Source organism: Phaethon aethereus, assembly GCF_964289735.1.
Source record: "Phaethon aethereus genome assembly, chromosome: 14".
Classification (NCBI taxonomy): domain Eukaryota; kingdom Metazoa; phylum Chordata; class Aves; order Phaethontiformes; family Phaethontidae; genus Phaethon; species Phaethon aethereus.
The window spans coordinates 1,115,545-1,143,009 of NC_138590.1; the positions used below are offsets into that span (position 1 = coordinate 1,115,545).

The window sequence follows — 27,465 nt, forward strand, 5'->3', positions numbered from 1 at the left end:
CGGCACCTTTGCATCGGCCTTCGCGTCCTTGGCGGCGCCCCCCGGCTCCTGCTTTGGGGGAGAACGAAATAATGGTGTTGCCCCACGGAGCCGTGCTGGTGCTGGTCCCCCAGGCACTATTTACTGCCTTGGTACCGCTGTGACTGCTTACTGGGCTGGTATCTGCTGTGGTTTCTTGTCGAAAACTCTGTGTTCCTCCTCTTTGGTTCTCTACTGCAAAAGACGTAATTGGATGTCAGGGTTTTCTGTACTCGTGCCGTAATTTTTCTTTTTATTTGCGCACGAGAGTCATTGTGAAAGCGGGGAAGGCAATATGGACTTTTCCTATGTTCTTTTTCCAAGTATGATGTAACCGTAGTTGGCAGTATAATAAAGTGTTCAGGCAGAAGAATGTCACCTGACAAGGTAGGTGTTAGAAACGGGGATTTTCTTTTTATTTTCGGTTTCCCACCACCCCCCAGGTTTTGCTCTCTCGTTCCTGCCGAAATTTCCAATATCTGGATCATCAGCCACATGCTTACAGAAGCCCTGAATATCCTCTTTTTGGAAAAGCAAACAAATGACCAAAACAAAAGCACGCAAAAAAACCCGACCAGAACAAAAGCCAAACAAAATTCTCCTACACAGTTGATGTCATCCGTTACAGTGGAGCACTCAACACCAGTTGGGTTTTTCTCTCATGACATGAAATCAATGTTATTGCCATTAGAGCTGTCCCAAGCTCACCTCTAGAAAGCATATTGCTCCCAGGTCTGCCACATGTCCTTCTGAGATAGCTAGAAGGCTTGCAAAACGTTCAGGGTCATCTGTAGAGACTCTGCTGCACAATGTGCATATGCATGCACATACCATCTGAATGTTTATTCTGGTACTGTCACTGCTAGGAAGGGTCTACAAAAGCTGAAGTCAAGCCAGAGGTGGGAAAGAAGACTGTGGCATGTCCAAGAGGTGAATGTGTCAGTGGCAGTGAGTAGGGCTTGGGCATCTCCTGATGTGAAGGGTGATGTTGAGCAGTGGGAGGACTTGTCTGCAGGAAGTGGAAATCCTTGGGGAGACCGTGGGCCATGTCATAAGAAGACAGTAATGGGAGATGATGTGCCTGTTTTGAGAACAGGTCACAGAGTAGGAGTCACAGAAGGGCATGACTTCCCGTGGAGGGATCTGCCATGGGGAGGATGACTTTGAGCGTGGGGGGAGTCTTGCCTGAGAAGGTGGAGATGCAGGGTAGAATGTGGACTGTGTCTTTGGTGGAGAACTGGCGAATGTCTGCTTAGCTGGAGATCCAGTTTCCCAGGGTATGGGAAAGAGGATTCCAGCAGAGAACCTCGAGAAGACGTTGGGCACACTGTGCTACTTGCCTGGAATCATGTCTGGACCTCCAGAAGTGCTGCATATCCTTGTGCCATGTTGTTTTCTTCTTGTGTTTCCATACAGTGGAATGGGATTCTCTTGAGGTTATGAATATTTCTCGCCAGATGCAAACCCTTGTGCCACTGCCTGACTGATGTAGTCCAAAATTTTCACTGCTTTTTTGGGGACAGTTGTTGTTGTGGGAGAGTGGAGCTTCCACATGCTGTCCTTGTGCAGTGGTCAGCATCCATAGCAGATTTCACAGCTGTTGATGTTGCCATGATGGTTCCTTGTTCCTCCAGAGGCAGGATTTGTAAGGGGAGGTAAGGAGGAAGGTATAACCTTTGTTGCATGACTTCCCCTTCTTGTGCACTTGCACAGTTGTCACTGGTAGAGATGGTGTGTCCTCTTGTCAACATGAAGTTCTGATATTTGCATAGACGTGCCAAACCCTGCACAGTAGCCCACCTCTGGTGTTCTATCGTAGACAGGCTACGGAAATCCTTGGGAAAGGCCATGGGCCATGTCATGAGAAGAGTGGGAGATGATGTGCTTGTGTTGAGAAGACATGTCCCAGAGTGGGAATGGAGGATGCCTAGAGAAAAGCATGAGGCAGGGAGGCCATGGAGTGTTCTACTGCAGGATCCTTTCCCAGATTCCAAGGGTCTGGGGTTGGAAGCCTTATTGATCTTGAGCTTGTGTGTGGTATTAGAAAGCCCACAATGTCTTTTGAGGTTTTCAGATTCTCCCACCAGGGCCAGTAGGTTCTGGTGCTGCTACCTCATGTAAGGTGACGTGTGATGCAAGGTGAGATTTGGGACTTCAAGGATTTCTCTCCCCATGGAAAGAAAAATTCTCCATTTTGCTTCTACCACCAGATTCATTCAGGAAGTAGGGAAGGCATTGCAGACGTTTCCTAAGTTCTTTTTCCAGGTATCTTGTTGCATCCTTAGTAGCATCAAGTGTTCCGGCAGAGGAGAGTGACCCCAGGTAAGTGTTAGAAAGGGGGATTTTCTTTCTCTTTTCCTCCACCCCTGTCCCCCAGGCTGTGGATTTGTGTGCCTGACCAGAGAAGTAGCATGAAATACACCAGGCTATTTTGATGTTTTGTCCACGTTTGTACCACCAGCCACACTATTTCAAAAGTGCTGGACATCTTATTTTCTGAACAGAAAAATGAAGAAAGAAACAAAAGAAACCCCAAACCCAAAGCACTACCCCTTCCCAACAAAACCCAAATCAAATTCTCCTACACAGTCGATATCATCCGTTACGGTGGTGTGCTTGTCAAAATGTGTGTTCTTCTCTCAGACCATGAAGTTGATGCCATTGCTGTTTAGAGCTGTCCTGACATCATCTTTAGAAAGAGCATTACTCCTGGGTCTGATGCATTTCCATCTGAGATAGCTGGAGCACTGCCAGACATGACGGGTCAGCAGCAGAATGTCTGCTGACACCATGTATATTATACGTCCGTGTGTTTTTTATGGTGCTCTCACTGATGGGAAGGGTAAGGAAAAGTTGAATAGAGCCTTGAGATGGGAAAGGAAACTGGCATGTCACAGATGTGAATGTGACAGTGGCACTGAGTAGGGCCTAGCCATTTCCTGATGTGAGGAGACTTGTCTGAGGTAATGGGAAATCCTTGGGAAGACCGTGGGCCACGTTGTAGGACAAGAATGGTAGGTGCTGCGCTTTTCTGGAGCATACATTTTGCAGAGTGGGGAATGGAGGTTGCCCATAGGAAAGCATGAGGCAGGATGGGCAGAGTGTGTTCCTGCCCAGGATCCTTTCCCAGGCTCCAAGGTGTCTGGAATTGGAGCCCTTCCCAATGTTGAGACAGTGTGTGCTATTGAACTGCCCACAATCAATAGTATCTCCGACCAAAGACCATCCCTTGTGCTGTTGCTGCCTTCCTAGTCATGAAGTGTCATGACATATACTAGCCTGTTTTGATGTTCTTTTAATATTTGGATCAGCAGAGACAACCTTAAGGAATCCGTGCAAACTTCCTATTCAACCAAAAAAACCCAACTCATCCCCAAATTACACATTAGATATCATCCATTACACTGCCGTGCCTGCCAGCATTTCGATTGCTTTCTCATAGCATGAAATCAATGCCCATTGCCATTAGAGCTGTCTGAACATCATGGGTTTATGAAAGACAGGTCCTGCTTCCCTAAGCTGATGTCCTACTATGAGAAGGTGACCCGCTTAGTGAATGAGGGAAAGGCTGTGGATGTTGTTTACCTGGACTTTAGGAAAGCCTTTGACACCATTTCCCACAGCATTCTCCTAGAGAAACTGTCTGCTTATGGCTTGGATGGGTGTACTGTTCACCACATAAAAAACTGGCTGGATGGCTGGTGAGTTGTGGTGAATGGAGTTCAACACAGTTGGTGACCAGAAGTGTTGTTTTCCAGCGCTCAGTACTGGCACCAGTACTGTTTAATATGTTTGTCAATGATCCGGACGTGGGGATTGAGTGCTCCCTGATCAAGTTTGCAGATGACACCAAGTTGGGTCGGAGTGTTTATATGAAGTTAATGTGAAGGGTGATACTGAGCAGTGGGAGGACTTATCTGAGGGAAGTGGAAATGCTTGAGAAGATCATGGGCCATGTCTTAAGAAGACAAGACTGAGAAATGATCTCCTTGTCTTGAGAATGCATGTTGTAGAGTGGGGAATGGAGGATGCGTAGAGGAAAGCATGTGTCAGGATGGCCACGGAGTGTTGGTAAGAGGAGATGAGATGCAGACTGCTGAATGTTGTCTCATGAACAGAAAATGTCCCTCTTGTACTGGGAGAGGTGTTGTGGGAGGATAGCTCTCCAGTCTGCAGTCCTTGTGCGTAGTGGGCATCCATATCAGCTTCCACAGCCGTTGATGTTGCCATAATGGTTCCTTGTTCCTCCTCAGGCAAGATTTTATGGCGTTGTGGTGAGGTGGGTGTAATCTCTGCCTGGCTCGGCTTCCTCGACTGCTGCACTTGCACATTTGGCCTTAGTAGAGATGGTGTGTCCTCTTGTCACAGTTTACTCATTCGGTTAGGTGCACGTACATGCCAAACCCTGCAGAGCAGCCAAACTCTTTTTTCCCCACCCAGTCCATATTGTGAGTGCGCTTACGCTTTCAGCATTTGGTGTGGTTCTGTTGAAGAATAAAATCTGTTCAGAGTGGGATCAGAGCTGTCACAACTCTATTCACTGAATGCTTAAGAACTCTAACGTGCATCTCTGTGGTGTTTTTAGCTGGTGTTGCTGAAAATGCACAAAGCATTTAGAGTGAAGTGCACGTACCTGGGAAGAGCCTGCCAGGAGCTGTGCAGCTTTGCATTCATCCATATGTGTGGCTTTGCGTCCATTCATATGTTCTTTGTGCTGATCGTGAAGGAAGATGAGGATGTGCAAAGGCCTGGATCACATGCAGAGTGGGGGCTTAGAGCTGGCTATGTTGTTGGGGGTCAGCTAAAGTCTGAGTGCTTTGGCAGTGATCTTGTGAGTGCTACCGAGTAGGGCCTGGGCATCTGTCATGAGGAGAGTGACTCTGAGCGGGGAAGAGTCTTGACTGAGGGCACTGGAGATGCTGGGTAGAACACGGTTTGTGTCAATGGGGTGGGACTGGAGAATGTCTGCTTAGCTGTGGAGATGCCATTTCCCATGGCATGAGGTAGAGCATGCCAGTAGAAAACCTTGAGAAGAGCCCCAGCGCACAGGGCTGCTTGCCTGGGCTCCCCTCAGGACCTGCAGAAGTTCTGCGTATCTTCACATTCTGTTGTTGTCTTGTGGTATTACTGCTTGTGGAGATAACTGCCATAGGAGCCTTGAATCACTTGGTTTTGATGTGGACTTGTTGTTGGATAAACAGAAGCTTTCTGAAATTTTGATCATGCTGCCAGCCTTTTCTGAATGTGCCTTGGTTCCCTCTGTGCTCTTAAGCTTGCTAGGGAGGGGAAGAAGTGCTGTTCATATTCAGGGTGTTGGCAAACCTTGCCTTTTGATACAGTAGAATGGGATCCTTTGGTTTTCTGCTCTCCTCTTACCAAGAACTCCCACCTTTTTTGTTTTCTTCTTTCACATTGGCAATGTGTGGTTAACAGTGGATGAGGTGCAGACAGCAGAATTTTGGCAGCTGACAGGTTGCAGATTTTCTGGGGGTTTTCCATCAGTCTGCAGGAAGGTTTTTCCAGTCTCCTGAGCTGAGGTTGGCATTGAGAGAACGTCCTTAGCTTTCAGGTTGCCATTCTGCTTCCCCTGTGGTCGAAGTGCATAAGGGAGCACTGTGCACTGTCCAGTGATTTTGAGGTTTTTGCAGAACATGTATAATTTTTTCTGTCCAGGTTCTGCAGAAATCTCTAATAACATTAAGGGGAAATGTCCTTTGAAACCAATTCTCTTGTCTTGAAAATGCTTGGGTTTTTCTTCTGAAGAAGCAACCAGTGATGCTACAGGTAAGTCGATGCCAGCTAAAGGAGATGTGTTTGAGAGACAGATAAAATTTTGTTCCTGTTAAATCACAGTATCTTCATATTGGATCGACGCAATGATGCCTGGATTGTAATGCCTGTAGGTTTGGAGTAGCAAAGCATGACTGCCTGCTGTCATTCCTTTCCTGCTGCTTCCAGCATAGCTGGTGGCAGCAAGCACAGATGGAGGAGGGACCCCAATGCATTTCTCTGAATGGATGTGTTGGGTGTGGAGGGGCTGTTCTTGGTGAAAATGCCGTGCTGTTAGCTTTGTGGCTTTTGTTTGGCTGTGTGACGGGTGACTCATGCTGATGAAGGAGAAGTATTCCATGGGGACTAATGCCCCAGTGTTGTTCTGTCAGTTTATGCCTGCCTGAAACAAGAGGCAAGAGTTTGTTGTTGATGATGCAGATGGAAACAGGCCAGAAGAACAGCTCTTCTTTGAGATACATGAAGAGTGCTTGGTAGCTGTGTTTGCCCCGTGCTTTTTCAGCCTTTTTGGAGGATTGTTGTGCTGCACTGTGATGGGTTTGAATTCCCGAATGAGAGATTCCCTTGCATGGTTTGGACTCTTTGGAGTCTGTTTTATGAAACGTCCAAGTACCTGGGGCTTGGGCTTGTGTCTGAGAGGGTGATGGGTTCTGTTGTGATGTAGCAGAGCTGTTTTTTGCTGTATGGTTGGCTTGCGCTGTTCTTTGTTGTGTCCTCAAATGGACGGGAGGCTGAAGAGTGTGGACTTCTTCCGGAAGGGGAGGGGAGCTGTAGGGGCAGACTGTCTGTCTTCAATAGACCAAAGGACAGCAGGAACATTGTGCCTTGTCCAGGGGGATGGAAAATGGTAAGGAAGAGGTATGAGAGCTCTAGCCAAAGGGCATGTCGGTGCTTCGTATCGAACGTGCTGTAGACACGTAAAAATATCTTAATAAAGGTGAAAAAGAAAAGGAAAAAGACATAATGAAGCAAAAGAAAATAGGAAGCAAGGGTAGGGCAGGGTGCGGCATAAAAGAAAAAGGAAAAGATGGCAAAGAAGGATGACAGGGAAAACAGATGGAAAGAAGAAAACGGGGGTGAGAAAGAAAGAGGAAAAAAGAAGGAAGTGTTGTATGCAAGGAAGAAAGAAGGAAGGAAGAGAAAGTAAGGACGGAAGAGATGATAGAGGAGATGACCAGCACTACCGACGTTATCTTTACATGCTGAATGGAGTTGAGGATCTCGGTCTCCTTGATACTCAGGGATGCTGTGCCAGGCTTGATGGACAATGGTGAGGACGAGGAGAGAGCTCTTGCCTGCGGGCATGTCCGTCCTCAGTGGCGAATGTGATGCAGTCATATAGAACACATGTTGGTAAAGGTGACAAAGAAGAGGCAAAGAGGGAATACTAAGAAGAGAAGGGGCGGTGGGGGGGGGAAGGAGAAGGAAGCGAGGAGAAGGAGAAACAGGAGAAAGCAGGGAAGGAAGGAAGAAACAACGGAGAGGAAGGAAAGCAAACAAGAACAAAAAAAGGAAGAGAGGTGTATGAAAGGAAGAAAAGACGCAAAGAAGAACTCAGTGAAGGAAGGAAGACGACAAAGAAGGAAGGAAAGCAAAAAGGAAGAACCCCTGAAGGAGATTACCGGGGTGCCCCATCGTTATCTTGCAGAAGAATGGGAAAAGGAAAGGAAAACAGTAAGGAAGGAATCTATGCAAATAAAAAGGAAGGAAGGGAGGAAAGAAGAGAGGAAGGGAGGAAAGAACGGAGGGAGGAAGAGATGACAGTGGAGATTACTGGGGTGCCAGCGACGTTACCTCTCGGCGCTGAACGGAGTTGGTCCCTAAGAGCCTCCGCCTTGGTCAGAGTACCGCGCGCTCCGGAGCGGATGCCCCGTAATTAGCGCTGACGCGCCGTAATTAGCGCTGATGGCTCCGTCTTTGATGATCGCCGCCGCAGCGCCGGAGGCGACTGGGGAACTGCGAGCGGGGCTAAAGACGAGCGAAGGGTGGGAAGAGAAGGGAGAGGGGAGTAAAGAATAGTGGCCGTCAGGACAAGAACGGAAAGGAGAAGTAACTGAAGAAGGAAGCGGAACAGAAGGAAGTACAGAGAGGAGGCAGAAAAAAGAGAAAGAGGCGGGGGAAAGTCGTAAGAAGAGAGGGCGAGAGAGGGAACCGATGGAAAAGAGCGCACTGCCGGGAGAAAGGAAGAGAAAGGAAGAAAGCGAGAGGAAGAGCGAGGAAACGAAGGGAATGTAGGCGAGCGAAGAAGGCGCTCTAAGGGCAAAGCGAGAGGAAAAGGAAGCGGAGAAGGGGAGTCCGGTGCGGCGGCGGCGGCGGCGATGCGCAGCGCGGGTGCGGAGTGGCGGGCGACGGCGCGGAGCGTGCGAGGCGGCGGAGCAGCACACGGTGTCGCTGCAGGCTCAGGAACGGCGGCGGAGCGGCGAGGCGGCTCCGCCCCGGTGCGGCGGAGAGCCCGGCTGTGAGCGCGGGGGGGCGGCGCGGGGCGGGCAGGAGAGCCGGAGCGTCCGGGCGGCGGCGGGGAGCCGTGCGGGGCCCGGGCGGGTGCCACTGGCGGCGGCGGCGGCGGGGGCGATGGGCGTGTGCTGGGGGCCCGTGTTGCGGGTGCTGGTGCTGCAGGCGTCCTGGGCGCTGTGCGGCGGGCAGGTGCGCTACTCGGTGCCGGAGGAAGCCGAGGCCGGGACGGTGGTGGGGCGCCTGGCGCAGGACCTGGGCCTGGAGGCGGGCTCGTCGGAGGCGCGGCGGCTGCGGCTGGTGGCGCAGGGCCGGCGGGCGAGCGTGGAGGTGAGCGGAGCGAGCGGGGCGCTGGTGGTGAGCTCGCGGCTGGACCGGGAGGAGCTGTGCGGGAAGAGCGCGGCGTGCGCCCTGCGCCTGGAGGTGCTGGTGGAGCGGCCGCTGCGCGTCTTCCACGTGGAGCTGGAGGTCACCGACATCAACGACAACGCCCCGCGCTTCCCCGCCGCCCGCAAAAACCTCAGCCTGGCGGAATCGTCACTGCCGGGGTCTCGGTTCCCGCTGGAGGGCGCGTCGGATGCAGATGTGGGAGCCAACGCGCAGCTCTCTTACACACTCAGCCCCAGCGAGCACTTTACACTGGACGTTAAATCCTCTGATGAAAATAGGAAATCTCTGTTTCTGGTGCTCGCGAAACCTCTGGACCGGGAGTCGATGCCCGCGCACCGGCTGGTGGTGACGGCGAGTGACGGGGGCCGGCCGTCGCTGACGGGCACGGTGGAGCTGGTGATCTCGGTGCTGGATGTGAACGACAACGCGCCCCAGTTCGACCAGTCGGTGTATAAAGTGCAGCTGCCGGAGAGCGCTGCAGAGGGGACGCTGGTGGCGCGAGTGAACGCTACGGATCCGGACTTGGAAATATATGGAGAAGTGATCTATGAAATTGGTAGTTTCGATCCTCCTTCTGCCTCAGACGTATTCAGCATCGATGCGAACAGCGGGGAGATCAGACTGACGAGCGCCCTGGACTTTGAGACAGTTACGTTCTACGACCTGCACGTTAGGGCAAAAGATAAAGGGACGCCGCCGCTGTCGGGTCACTGCAGCGTGGAGCTGGCGGTGCTGGACGTGAACGACAACGCGCCGGAGGTGTGGGTGACGTCGCTGTCGGTGCCGGTGCCGGAGGACGCGGCGGTGGGGACGGTGGTGGCGCTGCTGAGCGTGTCGGACCGGGACTCGGGGGCGAACGGGCGGGTGCGGTGCGCGGTGTGGCCGGCGGCGCCGTTCGGGCTGGTGGCGACGTTCGCGGGCTCGTACTCGCTGGTGCTGCGGGAGGCGCTGGACCGGGAGCGGGTGCCGGAGTACGAGGTGGAGGTGCGTGCGGAGGACGGCGGGGCGCCGCCGCTGCGCGCCAGCCGCGGGGTGCGGGTGCCGGTGTCGGACGTGAACGACAACGCGCCGGCGTTCGCGCAGGCCGTGTACACGGTGCTGGCGCGCGAGAACAACGCGGCGGGCGCGGAGCTGGCGCGGCTGTGGGCGCGGGACCCGGACGAGGCGGGCAACGGGCGCGTGAGCTACTCGGTGGCGGAGGGCGGCGTCGGGGACGCGTCGTCGGCGGCGGCGGGCGGGGGGTGGCGCGCGGCGTCGAGCTACGTGTCGGTGGACGCGGAGAGCGGGCGTCTGTGGGCGCTGCAGCCCTTGGACTACGAGGAGCTGCAGGTGCTGCAGTTCGAGGTGCGGGCGGTGGACGCGGGGGAGCCGCCGCTGTGCGGCAACGCCACGGTGCAGCTGTTCGTGGTGGACGAGAACGACAACGCGCCGGCGCTGCTGCCGCTCGCCGGCGGCGGGCCGGGGCCCAGGGCGGGGGTCTCGTCGGCGTCGGGAGCGGTGTCGGCGTCGGGCTCGGGGGCGTTGTGGGCGTGGGCGTCGTGGGGGGCGCCGGCGGGGCAGGTGGTGGCGAAGATCCGCGCGGTGGACGCGGACTCGGGCTACAACGCGTGGCTGCGCTACGAGCTGTGGGAGCCGCGGGGGAAGGGCCCGTTCCGCGTGGGGCTGTACAGCGGCGAGGTGAGCACGGCGCGGGCGCTGGAGGAGGCGGACGGCGCGCGGCACAGGCTGGTGATCGTGGTGCGGGACCACGGGGAGCCGGCGCGCTCGGCCACGGCCACGCTGAGCGTGTCGCTGGTGGAGGGCGCCGAGGCGGCGCTGGCGGCCGCGGGCTCGTCGTCGTCGTCGGGGGCGGGGCTGCGTCCGGCGGCGGGCGCGGAGGGCGGTGCGGCATCGGCGTCGGCGACGACGAACGTGTGGCTGGTGGTGGCCATCTGCGCGGTGTCGAGCCTGTTCCTGCTGGCGGTGGTGCTGTACGGGGCGTCGCGGTGGGCGCCGCGTGCGGGCGTGCTGTCGGGGCCCGGGCCGGCGACGCTGGTGTGCGCCAGCGAAGTGGGGAGCTGGTCGTACTCGCAGCGCCAGAGCCGGAGCCTGTGCGTGTCGGAGGGCGCGGGCAAGAGCGACCTGATGGTTTTCAGCCCCAACTTCCCGCCGCCGCCCGGCCCCGCGGCGAAGGAGACGCAGCCGGCGCCGCCCGCTCTCCTGGACACGGTCAGTGGCCCTTCCTTTCTCGCCTCTAGCCCCTTCTCGCACTTTCGCCCTTGTCGCCCGGCCCCTGGGCGGGCGCTGGTGGGAGGCGGGCTCATCCCCCGGGGCCTGAGGGCGGTGGGTGCTTGGCGGGAGCTTGTGGCTCTTAACGGCACCCTTGCCTCGGTGACGCCCTCCGGCTCGTGCTTTGGGGGAGAAGGAAATAATGGTCTTCCCCAGGGAGCAGCAGTGTCCGTCCGCAGCTGAGGTTTGCTGTTCTGGCTGCGAGTTGTTGTGCCGTGGAATAAAATCGCTGCCGATTGCGATGAGAGAGTCCACGACATCGGCTTTAGAGCAGCTCTTGCTTCGTGGTATGTAGTATTTCGAGCCGAGCTTGCTGAAGAAGCGCAAGGCACGTGGACTGTGCTGGTGCCGGTCTCCCAGGCACTATTTACTGCCTTAGTACCGATGTGACTGCTGCCCGTGCTGGTATCTGCTGTGGCTTCTTGTTGAAAACTCTGTGTTCCTTCTCTTTGATTCTCTACTGCAAGAGACGTGATGGGATGTCAGTGTTTTCTGTTTTTTGCCCTGGTCTGCCCCATGTGCTTCTGAGATAGCTAGAAGGCTTGCAAAACATGCAGAGTCATCTGCAGAGACTCCGCTGCACACCGTGTATATGCATGCACATACCCTCTGTATGTTTTTTCTGGTACTGTCATTGCTGGGAAGGGTCTACAAAAGCTGAAATCAAGCCAGAGGTGGGAAAGAAGACTGTGGCATGTCCGAGAGGTGAATGTGTCAGTGGCAGTGAGTAGGGCTTGGGCATCTCCTGATGTGAAGGGTGATGTTGAGCAGTGGGAGGACTTGTCTGCAGGAAGTGGAAATCCTTGGGAAGACCATGGGCCGTGTCATAAGGAGACAGTAATGGGAGATGATGTGCCCGTTTTGAGAACAGGTCACAGAGTAGGAGTCACAGAAGGGCATGACTTCCCGTGGAGGGATCTGCCATGGGGAGGGTGACCTTGAGCGAGGACAGAGTATTGCTTAAGAAAATGGAGATGCAGGGTAGAACATGCACTGTGTCTTTGGTGGAGAACTGGCGAATGTTTGCTTAGCTGGGGATCCCATTTCCCAGGGCACGGGAAAGTGGATTCCAGCAGAGAACCTCGAGAAGAGGTTGGGCACACTGTGCTACTTGCCTGGAATCATGTCTGGACCTCCAGAAGTGCTGCATATCCTTGTGCCATGTTGTTTTCTTCTTGTGTTTCCATACAGTGGAATGATATTCTCTTGAGCTTATCAATATTTCTCGCCAGATGCAAACCCTTGTGCCACTGCCTGACTGATGTAGTCCAAAATTTTCACTGCTTTTTTTGGGAAAGTTGTTGTGGGAGAGTGGCGCTTCCACATGCTGTCTTTGTGCAGTGTTCGGCATATGCAGTTTTATCCGCAGTGATGTTGATGTTGCCATGATGGTTCCTTGTTCCTCCTCAGGCAGGATTTGTAAGGGAAGGTAAGGAGGAAGGTGTGACATTTGGGTACTCAACTTGCCCTACTTGTGCACTTGCACAGGTGGCACTGGTAGAGATGGTATATCCTCTTGTCCATATGAACTCATTCTGATACATGAATGTATGTGCCAAACACTGCAGCGCAGCCCAGCTCTGGTATTCTATTGTAGAAACGCTCTGGAAATTCTTGGGAAAGACTATGGGCCGTGTCATAAGAAGAGGATAGTGGGTGATGATGTGCTTGTCTTGGGAAGACATGTCCCAGAGTGGGGAATGGAGGATGCCTAGAGAAAAGCATGAGGCAGGGAGGCCATGGAGTGTTCTGCTGCAGGATCCTTTATAGATCTTGAGATTGTGTGTGGAATAAAAAAGCCCACCATGTCTTTTGAGGTTATCAGGATCTCCCACCATGTCCAGTAGGTTCTGGCACTGCCCCTCACGTAGGGAATGTGTTGTCAAGAGGCGGTGAGATGCAGAGTGCTGAATATGGTCTGATGGACCTCTTCCCTCTTGTGTTGGGAAAGGTGTTGTGGGAGAGTAGCACTTCAGTCTGCTGACCTTGTGTAGTAGTGGGCTTGTGACTGCTGACCATGGTGGTATCAGTTGTGGTGTCTTGTCAAAAACTCCATGTTCCATGTTCCTCCTCTTTGGTTCTCCTGTGGAAGAGACGTGATGCAAGGTGACAATTGGGACTTCAGGGCTTTCTCTGTTTCCATGTGGTGTAAATTCTCCATTTGCATTTGTCCACCAGAGTCATTAAGAAAGTAGGGAAGGCGTTGCAGGCTTTCCTGTGTTCTTTTCCAAGGCTGTGGTAACCATGCTGAATAGCATAAAGTGTTCAGAGAGAGGAATGTGACCCAAGGTAAGTGTTACCACCTGGCATTTTCTTTTTCATTTTCTGCTCCCCATTTCTCACGGGTTGTGCACTGCATAGCTGGCAGTGAAGTGTCATGAATGACACTGGCCTATTTTGATGCTCTTTTGTAATTTGTATCAATAGCCAGCCTGCTTCAAAAGCCCTGGAAATCTTCTTTCCTGAAAAGAAAAAATGAAGAATGAAAGGAAAAAATCCCCCAAAACCAAAGAACTGCCCCTCCCCAACGAAACCCAAATCCAATTCTCCTACACAGTCGATATCATTCGTTACGGTGGTGTGCTGGTCAACATTTGGGTTTTTCTCTCAGAGCATGAAGTCAATGCCACTGCTGTTCAGAGCTGTCCTGACATCACCTTTAGAAAGAGCATTGGTCCCAGGTCTGCCAGATTTCCATCTGAAATCATGGAAGTATTGCTAACTAAGGCAGATCACCAGCAGAGAGTCTATTGGCACCATGTAGATGATACCTCTGTGTGTTTTTTATGGTGCTGTCTTTGCTGGGAAGGTTAAGATAAATTCAGATAGAACCCTGAGATGGGAAAGGAAACTGTCATGTCGCAGAGGTGAATGTGACAGGGGCACTGAGGTGGGGCTAGCCCTTTCCTGATATGAGGACACTTGTCTGAGGGAATGGGAAATCCTAGGGAAGACTGTGGTCCATGTTGTAGGACAAGAATGGGAGGTGCTCCACTTTTCTGGAGAATACATTTTGCAGAGTGGGGAACTGAAGATGCCTAGAGGAAACATGAGGCAGGATGGACAGAGTGTGTTCCTGCCCAGCATCCTTTCCCAGGCTCCAAGGTGTTTGGAGTTGGAGGCCTTCCCGATATTGAGGTGGTGAGTGGTGTTGAAATGCCCACAGTGAATCCTATCTCCCACCAGAGACCATCCCTTGTGCTGTTTGCCTTCTCCCCTGGAAGAGACGTGATGCAAGGTGAGAACTGGGACTTCAGGGTTTCCTCTCCCTGTGGTGTATTTTCTCCATTTTGGTTGTGTCACCAGAGACATTATGAAAGGCAGAAAGGCAATACAGACTTGTCCTCTGTTCTTTTTCCAAGGATGCTGTCACTGTATTTCATAGTATGAAGTCTTCATGGAGAGAAGTGTGACTCAAGGAAGGTGTTAGAAACGGGAATTGTCTTTTCCTGCTCCCCCTTTCACTCAGGCTGTGGCCTGCATTCCCGGCCAGTAAAGTGACAAGATATATACTGGCGTGTTTTGATGTTCTTTTAATATTTGGATCAGCACCAACAACCTTAAGGAATACATGCAAACTTTCTTTACAACCAAAAAATCCCAACCCATCCCCAAATTGTCTTAAACATTAGATACTGTCCATTACACTGCCATGCTTGCCAGCATTTTGGTTGCTTTCTCACAGCATGAAATCAATGCCCATTGCCATTAGAGGTGTCCCAACATCATGGATTTATGAAAGGCAGGACCTGCTTCCCTAAGCTGATGTCCTTCTATGAGAAGGTGACCCGCTTAGTGGATGAGGGAAAGGCTGTGGGTGTTGTTTACCTGGAGTTTAGTAAAGACTTTGACACCATTTCCCATAGCATTGTCCTGGAGAAACTGTCTGCTCATGGCTTGGACAGCTGTACTGTTTGCCAAGTAAAAAACCTGGCTGGTGGCCGGGCATGCAGAGTTGTGTTGAATGGAGTTCAATGCAGTTGGTGGCCGGACACAAGTGGTGTTCTCCAGGGCTCCGTACTGGGGCCAGTTGTGTTTAATATCTTTATCAATGATCCGGATATAGGGACTGGGTGCCCCCTCAGTAGGTCTGTGGGCAACGCGAAGTTGTGCGGGAGAGTTGATCTGCTTGAGGCTAGGAAGGCTCTACAAGAGGGATCAGGATAGGCTGGCTGGATGGGCCAAGGCCAATTGTGGCAGCTTCAACAAGGCTAAGTGCTGGGTGCTGCACTTGTCTCATAACAACCCCAGGCTTTGGGAAGAGTGTCTGGAAAGCTGCCCAGAGGAAAAGGACCTGGGCATGTTGGTTGACAGCTGACTCAACATGAGCTGGTCCAAGAAGACCAACAGTGTCCTGGCTTGTATCAGAGATAGTGTGGCCAGCAGGACTAGGAAAGTGATTGAACCCCTGTACTTGACACTGGTGAGACTGCACATCAAATACAGTGTTCAATTTTGGGTCCCTCGCTACAAGAAAGACATTGAGCTGCTGGAGCATGTGCAGAGAAGGGCAACAAAGGTGGTGAAGTGTCTGGAGAGCAAGACTTATGTGGAGCAGCTGAGGGAACTGGGGTTGTTTGGTGTGGAGAAAAGGAGCCTGAGGGGAGACCTCTAGAATTACGTGAAAGGAAATTATAGTAAGGTCTCTTTTCCCAAGTAGCAAGCAATAGGGCGAGAGGAAAGTGCCTCAAGTGGAACCAGGGGAGGTTTAGATTAGATATTAGGCAAAATTTCTTCACCAAAAAGGTTCCTGCTTTCAGGAAGAAGCTTCCCAGGGAAGTGGTTGATTCACCATCCGTAAGGTATGTAAAAGCTGTGTAGACATGGCACTTAGTGACATGGTTTAGTGGTGGACATGGCAGTGTTAGGTTAATGTTTGGACTTGATGTTCTCAAGGGTCATTACCAACAGAAATGACTCTATGATCATCTTTGGGAATACTATTGCTCCCAGGTGCCTAAGATTTCCATCTGAGATTGCTGAAGCATTGCAAAACATGCAGGATAAGCCGCAGAGATTCTGCTGGAAACCATGTCTGCGATACCATCTGTATGTTTTCTCCCACACAGTTGATGTTGTGAGTGTGCTTGCGTTTCGGCATTTGGTGTTGTTCTCTTGGAGAGTAAAATATGCGTGGACTGGGATCAGAGCTGTCAAAGGGCTAACCACAGAATTTTTAAGAACTCTACTGTGTCACAAAGCAATCAGGGTGAAGTTCACACACCTGAGAAGAGTCTGCGAGAAACCATGTGGCTTTGCACCCATCCATATGTCCTTTGTGCTGATCACAAGGGAAGGTGAAAATTTGCAAAGGCCTGGGTCATGCTCAGAGTGGGGTTTAGAGCTGGAGCATGTTACTGTGGTGAAGCAATGCCTGGGCATTGTGGCAGTGATGCTCTGAGTGGCATGGAGTAGGGCCTGGGCATCTGTCATGGGGAGAGTAACTTTTATTGGAAAAGAGACTTGCCTGATGGAAATGGGTAGAAGACGGTCTGTGTCAGTGGGGAAGGACTGGAGAACGTCCGCTAAGCTGGAGATACCATTTCTCGTGGTGTGTCATAGAGGATGCCACTAGAAGAGCCTTACAAGGACCCAGTGCACAGGGCTGCTTGCCTGGGATCCTCTCAGGACCTCCAGAAGTTCTGCACATCCTTGCACTCTGCTTTCCTCCATGGTATTCCTGTGAGATGTGAAGACATCTGCCGTGGGCTTCTTTAATCCTTTGCTCCTGAATGTGGTACATTGTTGATGAAACAGAAGGTTTTTGAAATTGAGATCACTTTGTCTGCCTTCTCTGAAGGTCTTCTTGGTCCTTCTCTCTGCTCATCTCCCTTGCTAGGCAGGAGAAGAAGTGCTCTCCCTACTCAATATGTTGGCAAAGCTTGCATTTCAGTGCAGTGGAGTGGGATCCTTTGCTTTTCTGCTCTCAACAAAAACTCCCACCCTTTTGGTTTTTCCTTTTCTCACATTGGTGGTGTGTTTTTGGGAGTGGATGATATGCAGCTGGTGGAAATTTGTCAGCTGTCTGGTTGCAGAGCTAAGAGCATTTTGCCATTGATGTGGGGGATGGCTTTTCCACTCTCCTGAGCTGAGGTTGGCATTGAGAGAATGTCCTTAGCTTTCAGGTCATCCTTCTGCTTCCCCTGTGGTTAAAAGTGCATAAGGGAGCACTGCGCACTGTCCAGCGATTTTGAGTTTTTTGCAGTATATGAGTAATTTTTTTCTATATAGGTTCCCCAGAAATCCATGGTAACGTTAAGGGAAAATGGCCCTTGAAACCAATTCTTCTGCCCTGGAAATTTTTCTTTTTCTGAAAAAGCAAGCAGTGATGCTACAGGTAAGTCAATGACAGCTAAAGAAGTTGTGTTTGAGAAACAGTTGTTATTTTGTTCCTGTTCAGTCGTGGGATCTCCATGTTGGATCGACCCAATGGTGCCTGGATTATAATGGCTGTAGGTGTGGAGCAGCTGTCGTTCCTTTCCTGGTGCTTCCAGGCAGAGTGTGAGCTGGTGGCAGCAAGCACAAATGGAGGAGGGACCCCAATGCATTTCACTGAATGGATGTGTTGGGTGTGGAGGGGCTGTTCTTGGTGAAAAGGCCATGCTGTTATCTTTGTGGCTTTTGTTTGGCTGTGTGATGGGTGGCTCATGGTGATGAAGGAGAGGTACTCTGTGGGGACCAATGCTCCTGAGTATGGAGTTTCTTTCTGTGTTGTTCTGGCAGTGTAACCCCTGCCTGCGAGGAAAAGCAAGAGCTTTCCATTCATTGTGGAAGGTCGAACTTGAGGCCAGAAGAACAGTTCTTCATCGAGATACATGAAGAGTGTTCGAGAGCTGTGATTGCTCTTTCCGCCTTCTTGGAGGATTGCCGTGCTAGGCTGTGGTGGGTTTGAATTCATTAGAGAGAGACTCCCCTGTGTTATTTGGACTCTTTGGAGCCTGTTTGCACAGATGTCCAAGTACCTGGGGCTTGGTTTGTGTCTGAGAAGGTGGTGGATTCTGTTGTGATGTAGCAGAGCAGTTCTTTGCTGTGGTTTGCCTTGCTCTGTTGTTTACTGGGTCCTTGAGTCATCCGGAGGCTCCTCTTTCCTGAAGGGTGGAGAAGTTGGAGGTGCATGGTTTGGAAGACAGCAGAAAGATTGTTCTGTGTCCAGAGGGTGGGAGGCGGTAGGGAAGAGGAATGTGAGCTCTTTTGGCAAAGGGATTGTCTGTGCTTCCTGGCAAGATGGTGGTGACCTTTTAAAAACATTTTGGTAAAGGAACTGTAGGATGGAAGAGACAAGTGTAGAAGCAGAAGAAAAGGGCAGGCAAAGATAGGACATGGTGAGTCAAGAAAGAGAACGGAAGGATGAAACAGAAAAGGTGTGCAAAAGAAAAAAAGAAAGGAGGGACTCTTGGCAAGTACGAAATAAGAAAGAAAGGAAGAAAGAAAGGAAGGAAGAAAGGAAGAAAGGAAGGAAGAAAGAAAGAAAAGAAAGGAAGAAAAGAAAGGAAGAAAGGAAGACAGGAAGACAGGAAGAAAGAAAGAAGAGGTGATTGAGGAAATGACCAGCGTGCACTGACATTATGTAGATACAATGAATGAAGCTGAGGAAGTCAGCATGCTCAGTACACAGGGAGCCTCTGGAAGGGTTGAGGAAGAGCAGTGAGGAAGAGGAATGAGAGGTCTTTGCCAAAGGGCATGTCCATGCTTCATTGTGAGCCTGGTGTGGGTATTGGAACACTTTTAGGTAAAGGAAAAACAGAGCCGAAGAAAAAAGGATGGAAACAGAAGTGGAACAGATAGAAAGAGAAGACAGGGAAGAGAAGGGAAAGAGAAACAAATGGCGAGAACAAAAGAAGAGCAGAAAGAAATGAAGACAGAAAGGAAAAAGAGAGGAAGGGCTCCATGCAAATAAAAGGAAAGGAAGGAAGGAGGGAGGGAAGGAAGGAAGAAAAGAAAGTAAGCAATCAAGAAAGAAGGAAAGAGAGAGGAAGAAAGAAAGGATGGAAGAAAGAGAGAAAGGAAGAAAGGAAGGAAGAAAAAAGGAAGGAAGGAAGGAAGGAAAAGAAGGAAGGAAAGAAAGGAAGAAATAAGGAAAGAAAGGAACAAAGAAAGAAAGAAAAAGTAGAGGAAGATAGCAGAGAAAGGAGAGAAAGAAAGAAGAGAAAGGCAGAAACAAAGAATATTAGCAGCAGGCACCGACGTTACCTCTCGGCGGTGAACGGAGTTGGTCCCCCATGAGCCTCCGGCTTGGTCAGAGTACCGCGCGCTCCGGAGCGGATGCCCCGTAATTAGCGCTGACGCGCCGTAATTAGCGCTGATGGCTCCGTCTTTGATGGTCTCCGCAGGAGGCGACTGGGGAACTGCGAGCGGGGCTAAAGACGAGCGAAGGGTGGGAAGAGAAGGGAGAGGGGAGTAAAGAATAGTGGCCGTCAGGACAAGAACGGAAAGGAGAAGTAACTGAAGAAGGAAGCGGAACAGAAGGAAGTACAGAGAGGAGGCAGAAAAAAGAGAAAGAGGCGGGGGAAAGTCGTAAGAAGAGAGGGCGAGAGAGAGAACCGATGGAAAAGAGAGCACTGCCGGGAGAAAGGAAGAGAAAGGAAGAAAGCGAGAAGAAGAGCGAGGAAACGAAGGGAATGTAGGCGAGCGAAGAAGGAGCTCTAAGGGCAAAGCGAGAGGAAAAGGAAGCGGAGAAGGGGAGTCCGGTGCGGCGGCGGCGGCGGCGGCGATGCGCAGCGCGGGTGCGGGGTGGCGGGCGACGGCGCGGAGCGTGCGAGGCGGCGGAGCAGCACACGGTGTCGCTGCAGGCTCAGGAACGGCGGCGGAGCGGCGAGGCGGCTCCGCCCCGGTGCGGCGGAGAGCCCGGCTGTGAGCGCGGGGGGGCGGCGCGGGGCGGGCAGGAGAGCCGGAGCGTCCGGGCGGCGGCGGGGAGCCGTGCGGGGCCCGGGCAGGTGCCACTGGCGGCGGCGGGGGCGATGGGCGTGTGCTGGGGGCCCGTGTTGCGGGTGCTGGTGCTGCAGGCGTCCTGGGCGCTGTGCGGCGGGCAGGTGCGCTACTCGGTGCCGGAGGAAGCCGAGGCCGGGACGGTGGTGGGGCGCCTGGCGCAGGACCTGGGCCTGGAGGCGGGCTCGTCGGAGGCGCGGCGGCTGCGGCTGGTGGCGCAGGGCCGGCGGGCGAGCGTGGAGGTGAGCGGGGCGAGCGGGGCGCTGGTGGTGAGCTCGCGGCTGGACCGGGAGGAGCTGTGCGGGAAGAGCGCGGCGTGCGCCCTGCGCCTGGAGGTGCTGGTGGAGCGGCCGCTGCGCGTCTTCCACGTGGAGCTGGAGGTCACCGACATCAACGACAACGCCCCGCGCTTCCCCGCCGCCCGCAAAAACCTCAGCTTGGCGGAACTGTCGCTGCCGGGGTCCCGGTTCCCGCTGGAAGGCGCGTCGGATGCAGATGTGGGAGCCAACGCGCAGCTCTCCTACACACTCAGCCCCAGCGAGCACTTCTCTCTGGATTTGCAGAAAACCCAGGAGGACGGTGAGTCCCTATTTCTGGTGCTCAGGAAATCGCTGGACCGCGAGACATTGCCCGCGCACCGGCTGGTGGTGACGGCGAGTGACGGGGGCCGGCCGTCGCTGACGGGCACGATGGAGCTGGTGATCTCGGTGCTGGACGCGAACGACAACGCGCCCCAGTTCGACCAGTCGGTGTATAAAGTGCAGCTGCCGGAGAACACAGAACGCGGCACTTTGGTGACCAGGGTAAACGCCACGGATTTGGATGAGGGGACAAACAGGAATATCTCGTATTCCCTCCAGCAGTTGTTCCCTCAGGATGGAAGAGTCGTTTTCGAGATCGACAGAAATAGCGGCGAGATTCGTCTTAGGGGTCACTTAGACTTTGAGGATGTTGGTCTCTATCGCCTGCAAGTGGATGCAGCGGATGAGGGAAACCCACCGCTGTCGGGTCACTGCAAGGTGGTGGTGGAGGTGCTGGACGTGAACGACAACGCGCCGGAGGTGTGGGTGACGTCGCTGTCGGTGCCGGTGCCGGAGGACGCGGCGGTGGGGACGGTGGTGGCGCTGCTGAGCGTGTCGGACCGGGACTCGGGGGCGAACGGGCGGGTGCGGTGCGCGGTGTGGCCGGCGGCGCCGTTCGGGCTGGTGGCGACGTTCGCGGGCTCGTACTCGCTGGTGCTGCGGGAGGCGCTGGACCGGGAGCGGGTGCCGGAGTACGAGGTGGAGGTGCGTGCGGAGGACGGCGGGGCGCCGCCGCTGCGCGCCAGCCGCGGGGTGCGGGTGCCGGTGTCGGACGTGAACGACAACGCGCCGGCGTTCGCGCAGGCCGTGTACACGGTGCTGGCGCGCGAGAACAACGCGGCGGGCGCGGAGCTGGCGCGGCTGTGGGCGCGGGACCCGGACGAGGCGGGCAACGGGCGCGTGAGCTACTCGGTGGCGGAGGGCGGCGTCGGGGGCGCGTCGTCGTCGTCGGCGGGCGGGGGGTGGCGCGCGGCGTCGAGCTACGTGTCGGTGGACGCGGAGAGCGGGCGTCTGTGGGCGCTGCAGCCCTTGGACTACGAGGAGCTGCAGGTGCTGCAGTTCGAGGTGCGGGCGGTGGACGCGGGGGAGCCGCCGCTGTGCGGCAACGCCACGGTGCAGCTGTTCGTGGTGGACGAGAACGACAACGCGCCGGCGCTGCTGCCGCTCGCCGGCGGCGGGCCGGGGCCCGGGGCGGGGGTCTCGTCGGCGTCGGGAGCGGTGTCGGCGCCGGGTTCGGGGGCGTTGTGGGCGAGGGCGTCGTGGGGGGCGCCGGCGGGGCAGGTGGTGGCGAAGATCCGCGCGGTGGACGCGGACTCGGGCTACAACGCGTGGCTGCGCTACGAGCTGTGGGAGCCGCGGGGGAAGGGCCCGTTCCGCGTGGGGCTGTACAGCGGCGAGGTGAGCACGGCGCGGGCGCTGGAGGAGGCGGACGGCGCGCGGCACAGGCTGGTGATCGTGGTGCGGGACCACGGGGAGCCGGCGCGCTCGGCCACGGCCACGCTGAGCGTGTCGCTGGTGGAGGGCGCCGAGGCGGCGCTGGCGGCCGCGGGCTCGTCGCCGTCGTCGTCGGGGGCGGGGCTGCGTCCGGCGGCGGGCGCGGAGGGCGGTGCGGCATCGGCGTCGGCGACGACGAACGTGTGGCTGGTGGTGGCCATCTGCGCGGTGTCGAGCCTGTTCCTGCTGGCGGTGGTGCTGTACGGGGCGTCGCGGTGGGCGCCGCGTGCGGGCGTGCTGTCGGGGCCCGGGCCGGCGACGCTGGTGTGCGCCAGCGAAGTGGGGAGCTGGTCGTACTCGCAGCGCCAGAGCCGGAGCCTGTGCGTGTCGGAGGGCGCGGGCAAGAGCGACCTGATGGTTTTCAGCCCCAACTTCCCGCCGCCGCCCGGCCCCGCGGCGAAGGAGACGCAGCCGGAGCCGCCCGCTCTCCTGGACACGGTCAGTGGCCCGCCCCTTGTCGCCCTTGTCGCCCGGCCCCTGGGCGGGGACTGGTGGGAGGCGGGCTCATCCCCCGGGGCCTGAGGGCGGTGGGTGCTTGGCGGGCGCTTGTGGCTCTTAATGTCACCTTTGCCTCGGTGTTTGGCGGCGGCGCCGCCGGCTCGTGCTTTAAGGGAGAACGAAATAACGGTGTTGCCCCAGGGAGCAGCAGTGTCCGTCCGCAGCTGAGGTTTGCTGTTCTGCCTGGGAGTTGTTGTGCCGTGGAATAAAATCGCTGCCGATTGCAATGAGAGAGGCCACGACCTCGGCTTTAGAGCAGCTCTTGCTTCGGTGGCATCTAGCATTTTGAGCCAAGCTTGCTGAAGGAGCGCAAGACGTGCGGGCTGTGATGGTGCCAGTCTCCCAGTCAGTATTTACTGCCTTAGTACCGATGTGACTGCTGCCCGTGCTGGTATCTGCTGTGGCTTCTTGTAGAAAACTCCGTGTTCCTCCTCTTTGGTCCTCTACCGCAAGAGACGGAATGTCAGGGTTTTCTGTACACATGCTGTAATTACTATGTTTTTATTTGCCCACCAGAGTCATTGTGAATGCGGGGAAGGCAATATGGACTTTTCCTGTGTTCTTTTTCCAAGTATGATGTAACTGTAGTTGGCAGTAAAATAAAGTGTTCAGGCAGAAGAATGTCACCTGACAAGGTAGGTGCTAGAAACAGGGATTTTCTTTTAATTTTCGTTTTCTCACCATCCCCCAGGTTTTGGTCTTTCATTCCTACCTATATTTCTATATTTGTATCACCAGCCACATGCTTACAGAAGGCCTGGACATCCTCTTTTTTGAAAAGCAAAGAAATGAGGAAAAAAAAAGCACGCAAAAAACCCCAACCAGAACAAAAGCCAAACAAAATTCTCCTATACACTTGATGTCATCCGTTGCAGTGGAGCACTGAACACCGGTTGGGTTGTTCTCTCACAACATGAAATCAATGTTATTTCCATTAGAGCTGTCCCAGCATCACCTTCAGAATGTATATTGCCCCCCGGTCTGCCACATGTCCTTCTGAGAGAGGTGAAGGCTTGCAAAACGTGCAGGGTCACCTGCAGAGACTCCGCTGCACACCGTGTATATGCATGCACATACCATCTGTATGTTTTCTCTGGTGCTGTCATTGCTGGGAAGGGTCTACAAAAGCCGGAGTCAAGCCAGAGGTGGGAAAGAGGACTGTGGAATGTCCAAGAGGTGAATGTGTCATTGTCACTGAGTAGGGCTTGGGCATCTCCTGACGTGAACGATGACATTGAGCAGTGGGAGGCCTTGCCTGCAGGAAGTGGAAATCCTTGGGAAGACCATGGGCCATGTCATAAGAAGAGAGTAATGGGGGATAATGTGCCTGTTTGGAGAACAGGTCGCAGAATAAGAGTCATGGAAGGGCATGACTTCCTGTGGAGGGATCTGTCACAGAGAGGGTGACCTTGAGCAGGGAGGGAATCTTGCCTGAGGAAATGGAGATGCAGGGCAGAACGTGGACTGTGTCTTTGGGGGCGAACTTGTGAAAGTCTGCTTAGCTGGAGATCCCGTTTCCCACGGCATGGGAAAGAGGATGCCAGCAGAGAACCTTGGGAAGAGGTTTGGCACACTGTGCTGCTTGCCTGGAATCCTGTCTGGACTTCCAGAAGTGCTGCATATCCTTGTGCCATGTTGTCCTCTCTTGCATATCAATAGAGTGGAATGACATTCTTTTGACGTTATGAATATCTCTCACCAGACACTTTGGCTGCTGCCTGACTGATGTAGGCCAATGTTTTCACTGTTTTTTTGGGGAAAGTTGTTGTGGGAGGGTAGCGCTTCCACATGCTGTCCTTGTGCAGTGGTGGGCATCCATAGCAGCTTCCACAGCCGTTGATGTTGCCATGATGGTTCCTTGCTACTCCTCAGGCAGGATTTGTAAGAGGAGGTAAGGAGGAAGGTGTGACCTTTGTTGCTTGACTTCCCCTTCTTGTGCACTTGCACAGGTGGCACCAGTAGACATGGTGTGTCCTCTTGTCAACATGAACCATTCTTATATATGCATGTACGTGCCAAACCCTGCACAGCAGCCCAGCCCTGGTGTTCTATCGTAGAAGCGCTATGGAAATCCTTCGGAAAGGCCATGGGCCATGTCGTAAGAAGAGAAGAGTGGGAGATGATGTCCTTATCTGGAGAAGACTTGTCCCAGAGTGGGGAATGGAGGATGCCTAGAGGAAAGCATGAGGCAGGGAGTGTGCTGCAGGATCCTTTCCCAGGCTCCAAGGGTCTGGAGGCCCTGGAAATCACCTTTCCTGAAAAGAAAAAATGAAGAATGAAAGGAAATAATCCCCAAAAACCAAAGAACTGCCCCTCCCCAATGAAACCCAAATCCAATTCTCCTACACAGTGGATATCATCCATTACGGTGGTGTGCTGGTCAACATTTGGATTTTCCTCTCAGAGCGTGAAGTCAATGCCACTGCTGTTCAGAGCTGTCCTGACATCACCTTTAGAAAGAGCATTGGACCCAGGTCTGCCAGATTTCCATCTGAAATCATGGAAGCATTGCTAAAAAAGGCACATTACCAGCAGAGAGTCTATTGGCACCATGTAGGTGATACCTCTGTGTGCTTTTATGGTGCTGTCATTGCTGGGAAGGGTAAGCAAAATTCGGATAGAACCCTGAGATGGGAAAGGAAACTGTCATGTCGCAGAGGTGAATGTGACAGTGGCACTGAGGTGGGGCTAGCCCTTTCCTGATATGAGGAGACTTGTCTGAGGGAATGGAAATCCTTGGGAAGACCGTGGGCCATGTTGTAGGACAAGAATGGGAGGTGCTCCACTTTTCTGGAGAATACATTTTGCAGAGTGGGGAATAGAAGATGCCAATATAGGAAAGCATGAGGCAGGATGGGCAGAGAGTGTTCCTGCCCAGCATCCTTTCCCAGGCTCCAAGGTATCTGGAGTTGGAGGCCTTCCCGATGTTGAGATGGTGTGTGGTATTGAAATGCCCACACTGAATCCTATCTCCCACCAGAGACCATCCCTTGTGCTGTTTGCCTTCTCCCCTGGAAGAGACGTGATGCAAGGTGAGAACTGGGACTTCAGGGTTTCCTCTCCCTGTGGTGTATTTTCTCCATTTTGGTTGTGTCACCAGAGTCATCATGAATGTTGGAAAGGCAATATGGACTTATCCTATGTTCTTTTTCCAATGATGTTGTCACTGTAGTTCATAGTATGAAGTCTTCATGGAGAGGAGTGTGACACAAAGCAGGTGTTAGAAATGAGAATTGTCTTTTCCTGATTCCCCCTTACACCCAGGCTGTGGCCTGCATTCCCAGCCAGTAATGTGACATGATATATACTGGCGTGTTTTTATGTTCTTTTAATATTTGGATCAGCACCAACAACCTTAAGGAATACATGCAAACTTTCTTTACAACCAAAAAATCCCAACCCATCCCCAAATTGTCTTAAACATTAGATACTGTCCATTACACTGCCATGCTTGCCAGCATTTTCGTTGCTTTCTCACAGCATGAAATCAATGCCCATTGCCATTAGAGGTGTCCCAACATCATGGATTTATGAAAGGCAGGACCTGCTTCCCTAAGCTCATGTCCTTCTATGAGAAGGTGACCTGCTTAGTAGATGAGGGAAAGGCTGTGGATGTTTTTTACCTGGAGTTTAGTAAAGACTTTGACACCGTTTTCCATAGCATTGTCCTGGAGAAACTGTCTGCTCATGGCTTGGACGGCTGTACTGTTTACCAAGTAAAAAACCTGGCTGGTGGCCGGGTGTGCAGAGTTGTGGTGAATGGAGTTCAATGCAGTTGGTGGCTGGACACAAGTGGTGTTCTCCAGGGCTCAGTACTGGGACCAGTTGTGTTTAATATCTTTATCAATGATCCGGACATAGGGACTGAGTGCCCCCTCAGTAGCAACGCGAAGTTGTGCGGGAGTGTTGATCTGCTTGAGGCTAGGAAGGCTCTACAAGAGGGATCTGACAGGCTGGATGGATGGGTCTAGGCCAATTGTGGGAGCTTCAACAAGGCTAAGTGCTGGGTGCTGCACTTGTCTCATAACTACCCCAGGCTTTGGGAAGAGTGTCTGGAAAGCTGCCCAGAGGAAAAGGACCTGGGCATGTTGGTTGACAGCTGACTCAGTATGAGCCGGCGGTGTGTCCAGGTGGCCAAGAAGGCCAACAGTGTCCTGGCTTGTATCAGAGATAATGTGGCCAGGAGGACTAGGGAAGTGATTGAACCCCTGTACTTGACACTGGTGAGACTGCACATCAAATACGGTGTTCAATTTTGGGTCCCTCGCTACAAGAAAGACACTGAGCTGCTGGAGCATGTGCAGAGAAGGGCAACAAAGGTGGTGAAGAATCTAGAGAGGAAGATTTATGTGGAGCAGCTGAGGGAACTGGAGTTGTTTGGTGTGGAGAAAAGGAGGCTGAGGGGAGACCTCTAGAATTATGTGAAAGGAAATTATAGTAAGGTCTCTTTTCCCAAGTAGCAAGTGATAGAGTGAGAGGAAAGTGCCTCAAGTGGAACCAGGGGAGGTTTAGATTAGATATTAGGCAAAATTTCTTCACCAAAAAGGTTCCTGCTTTCAGGAAGAAGCTTCCCAGGGAAGTGGTTGAGTCATTATCCCCAGAGGTATTTAAAAGCTGTGTAGATGTGGCACTTAGCGACATGGTTTAGTGGTGGACATGGCAGTGTTAGGTTAATGTTTGGACTTGATGTTCTCAAGGGTCATTACCAACAGAAATGACTCTATGATCATCTTTGGGAATAGCATTGCTCCCAGGTGCCTAAGATTTCCATCTGAGATTGCTGAAGCATTGCAAAACATGCAGGATAAGCCGCAGATAGTCTGCTGGAAACCATGTCTGCGATACCATCTGTATGTTTTCTCCCATGCAGTTGATGTTGTGAGTGTGCTTGCGTTTCGGCATTTGGTGTTGTTCTCTTGAAGAATAAAATCCGTGTGGACTGGGATCAGAGCTGTCAAAGGTCTAACCACAGAATTTTTAAGAACTCTATTATGTCACGAAGCAATCAGGGTGAAGTTCACACACCTGGGAAGAGTCTGCAAGAAACCAT

At 53.2% G+C, this 27,465-nt stretch overlaps 2 protein-coding genes across 2 annotated transcripts; both read left to right on the forward strand.

The window, feature by feature from the left end:
• Positions 1-6,278: 6,278 nt before the first annotated feature.
• Positions 6,279-11,100, forward strand: LOC309410042 (protocadherin alpha-2-like; the record flags this gene model as incomplete). The annotated part of the gene is made up of 1 exon (XM_082006359.1): positions 6,279-11,100. Exon 1 carries the CDS (start codon positions 8,380-8,382, stop codon positions 11,098-11,100), a length of 2,721 nt encoding a protein of 906 aa, XP_081862485.1. The 5' UTR covers positions 6,279-8,379.
• Positions 11,101-19,797: 8,697 nt separating this feature from the next.
• Positions 19,798-22,565, forward strand: LOC309409829 (protocadherin alpha-6-like). Its single transcript, XM_082006061.1, has one exon. It carries the CDS (start codon positions 19,875-19,877, stop codon positions 22,437-22,439), a length of 2,565 nt encoding a protein of 854 aa, XP_081862187.1. The 5' UTR covers positions 19,798-19,874; the 3' UTR covers positions 22,440-22,565.
• Positions 22,566-27,465: the final 4,900 nt, after the last annotated feature.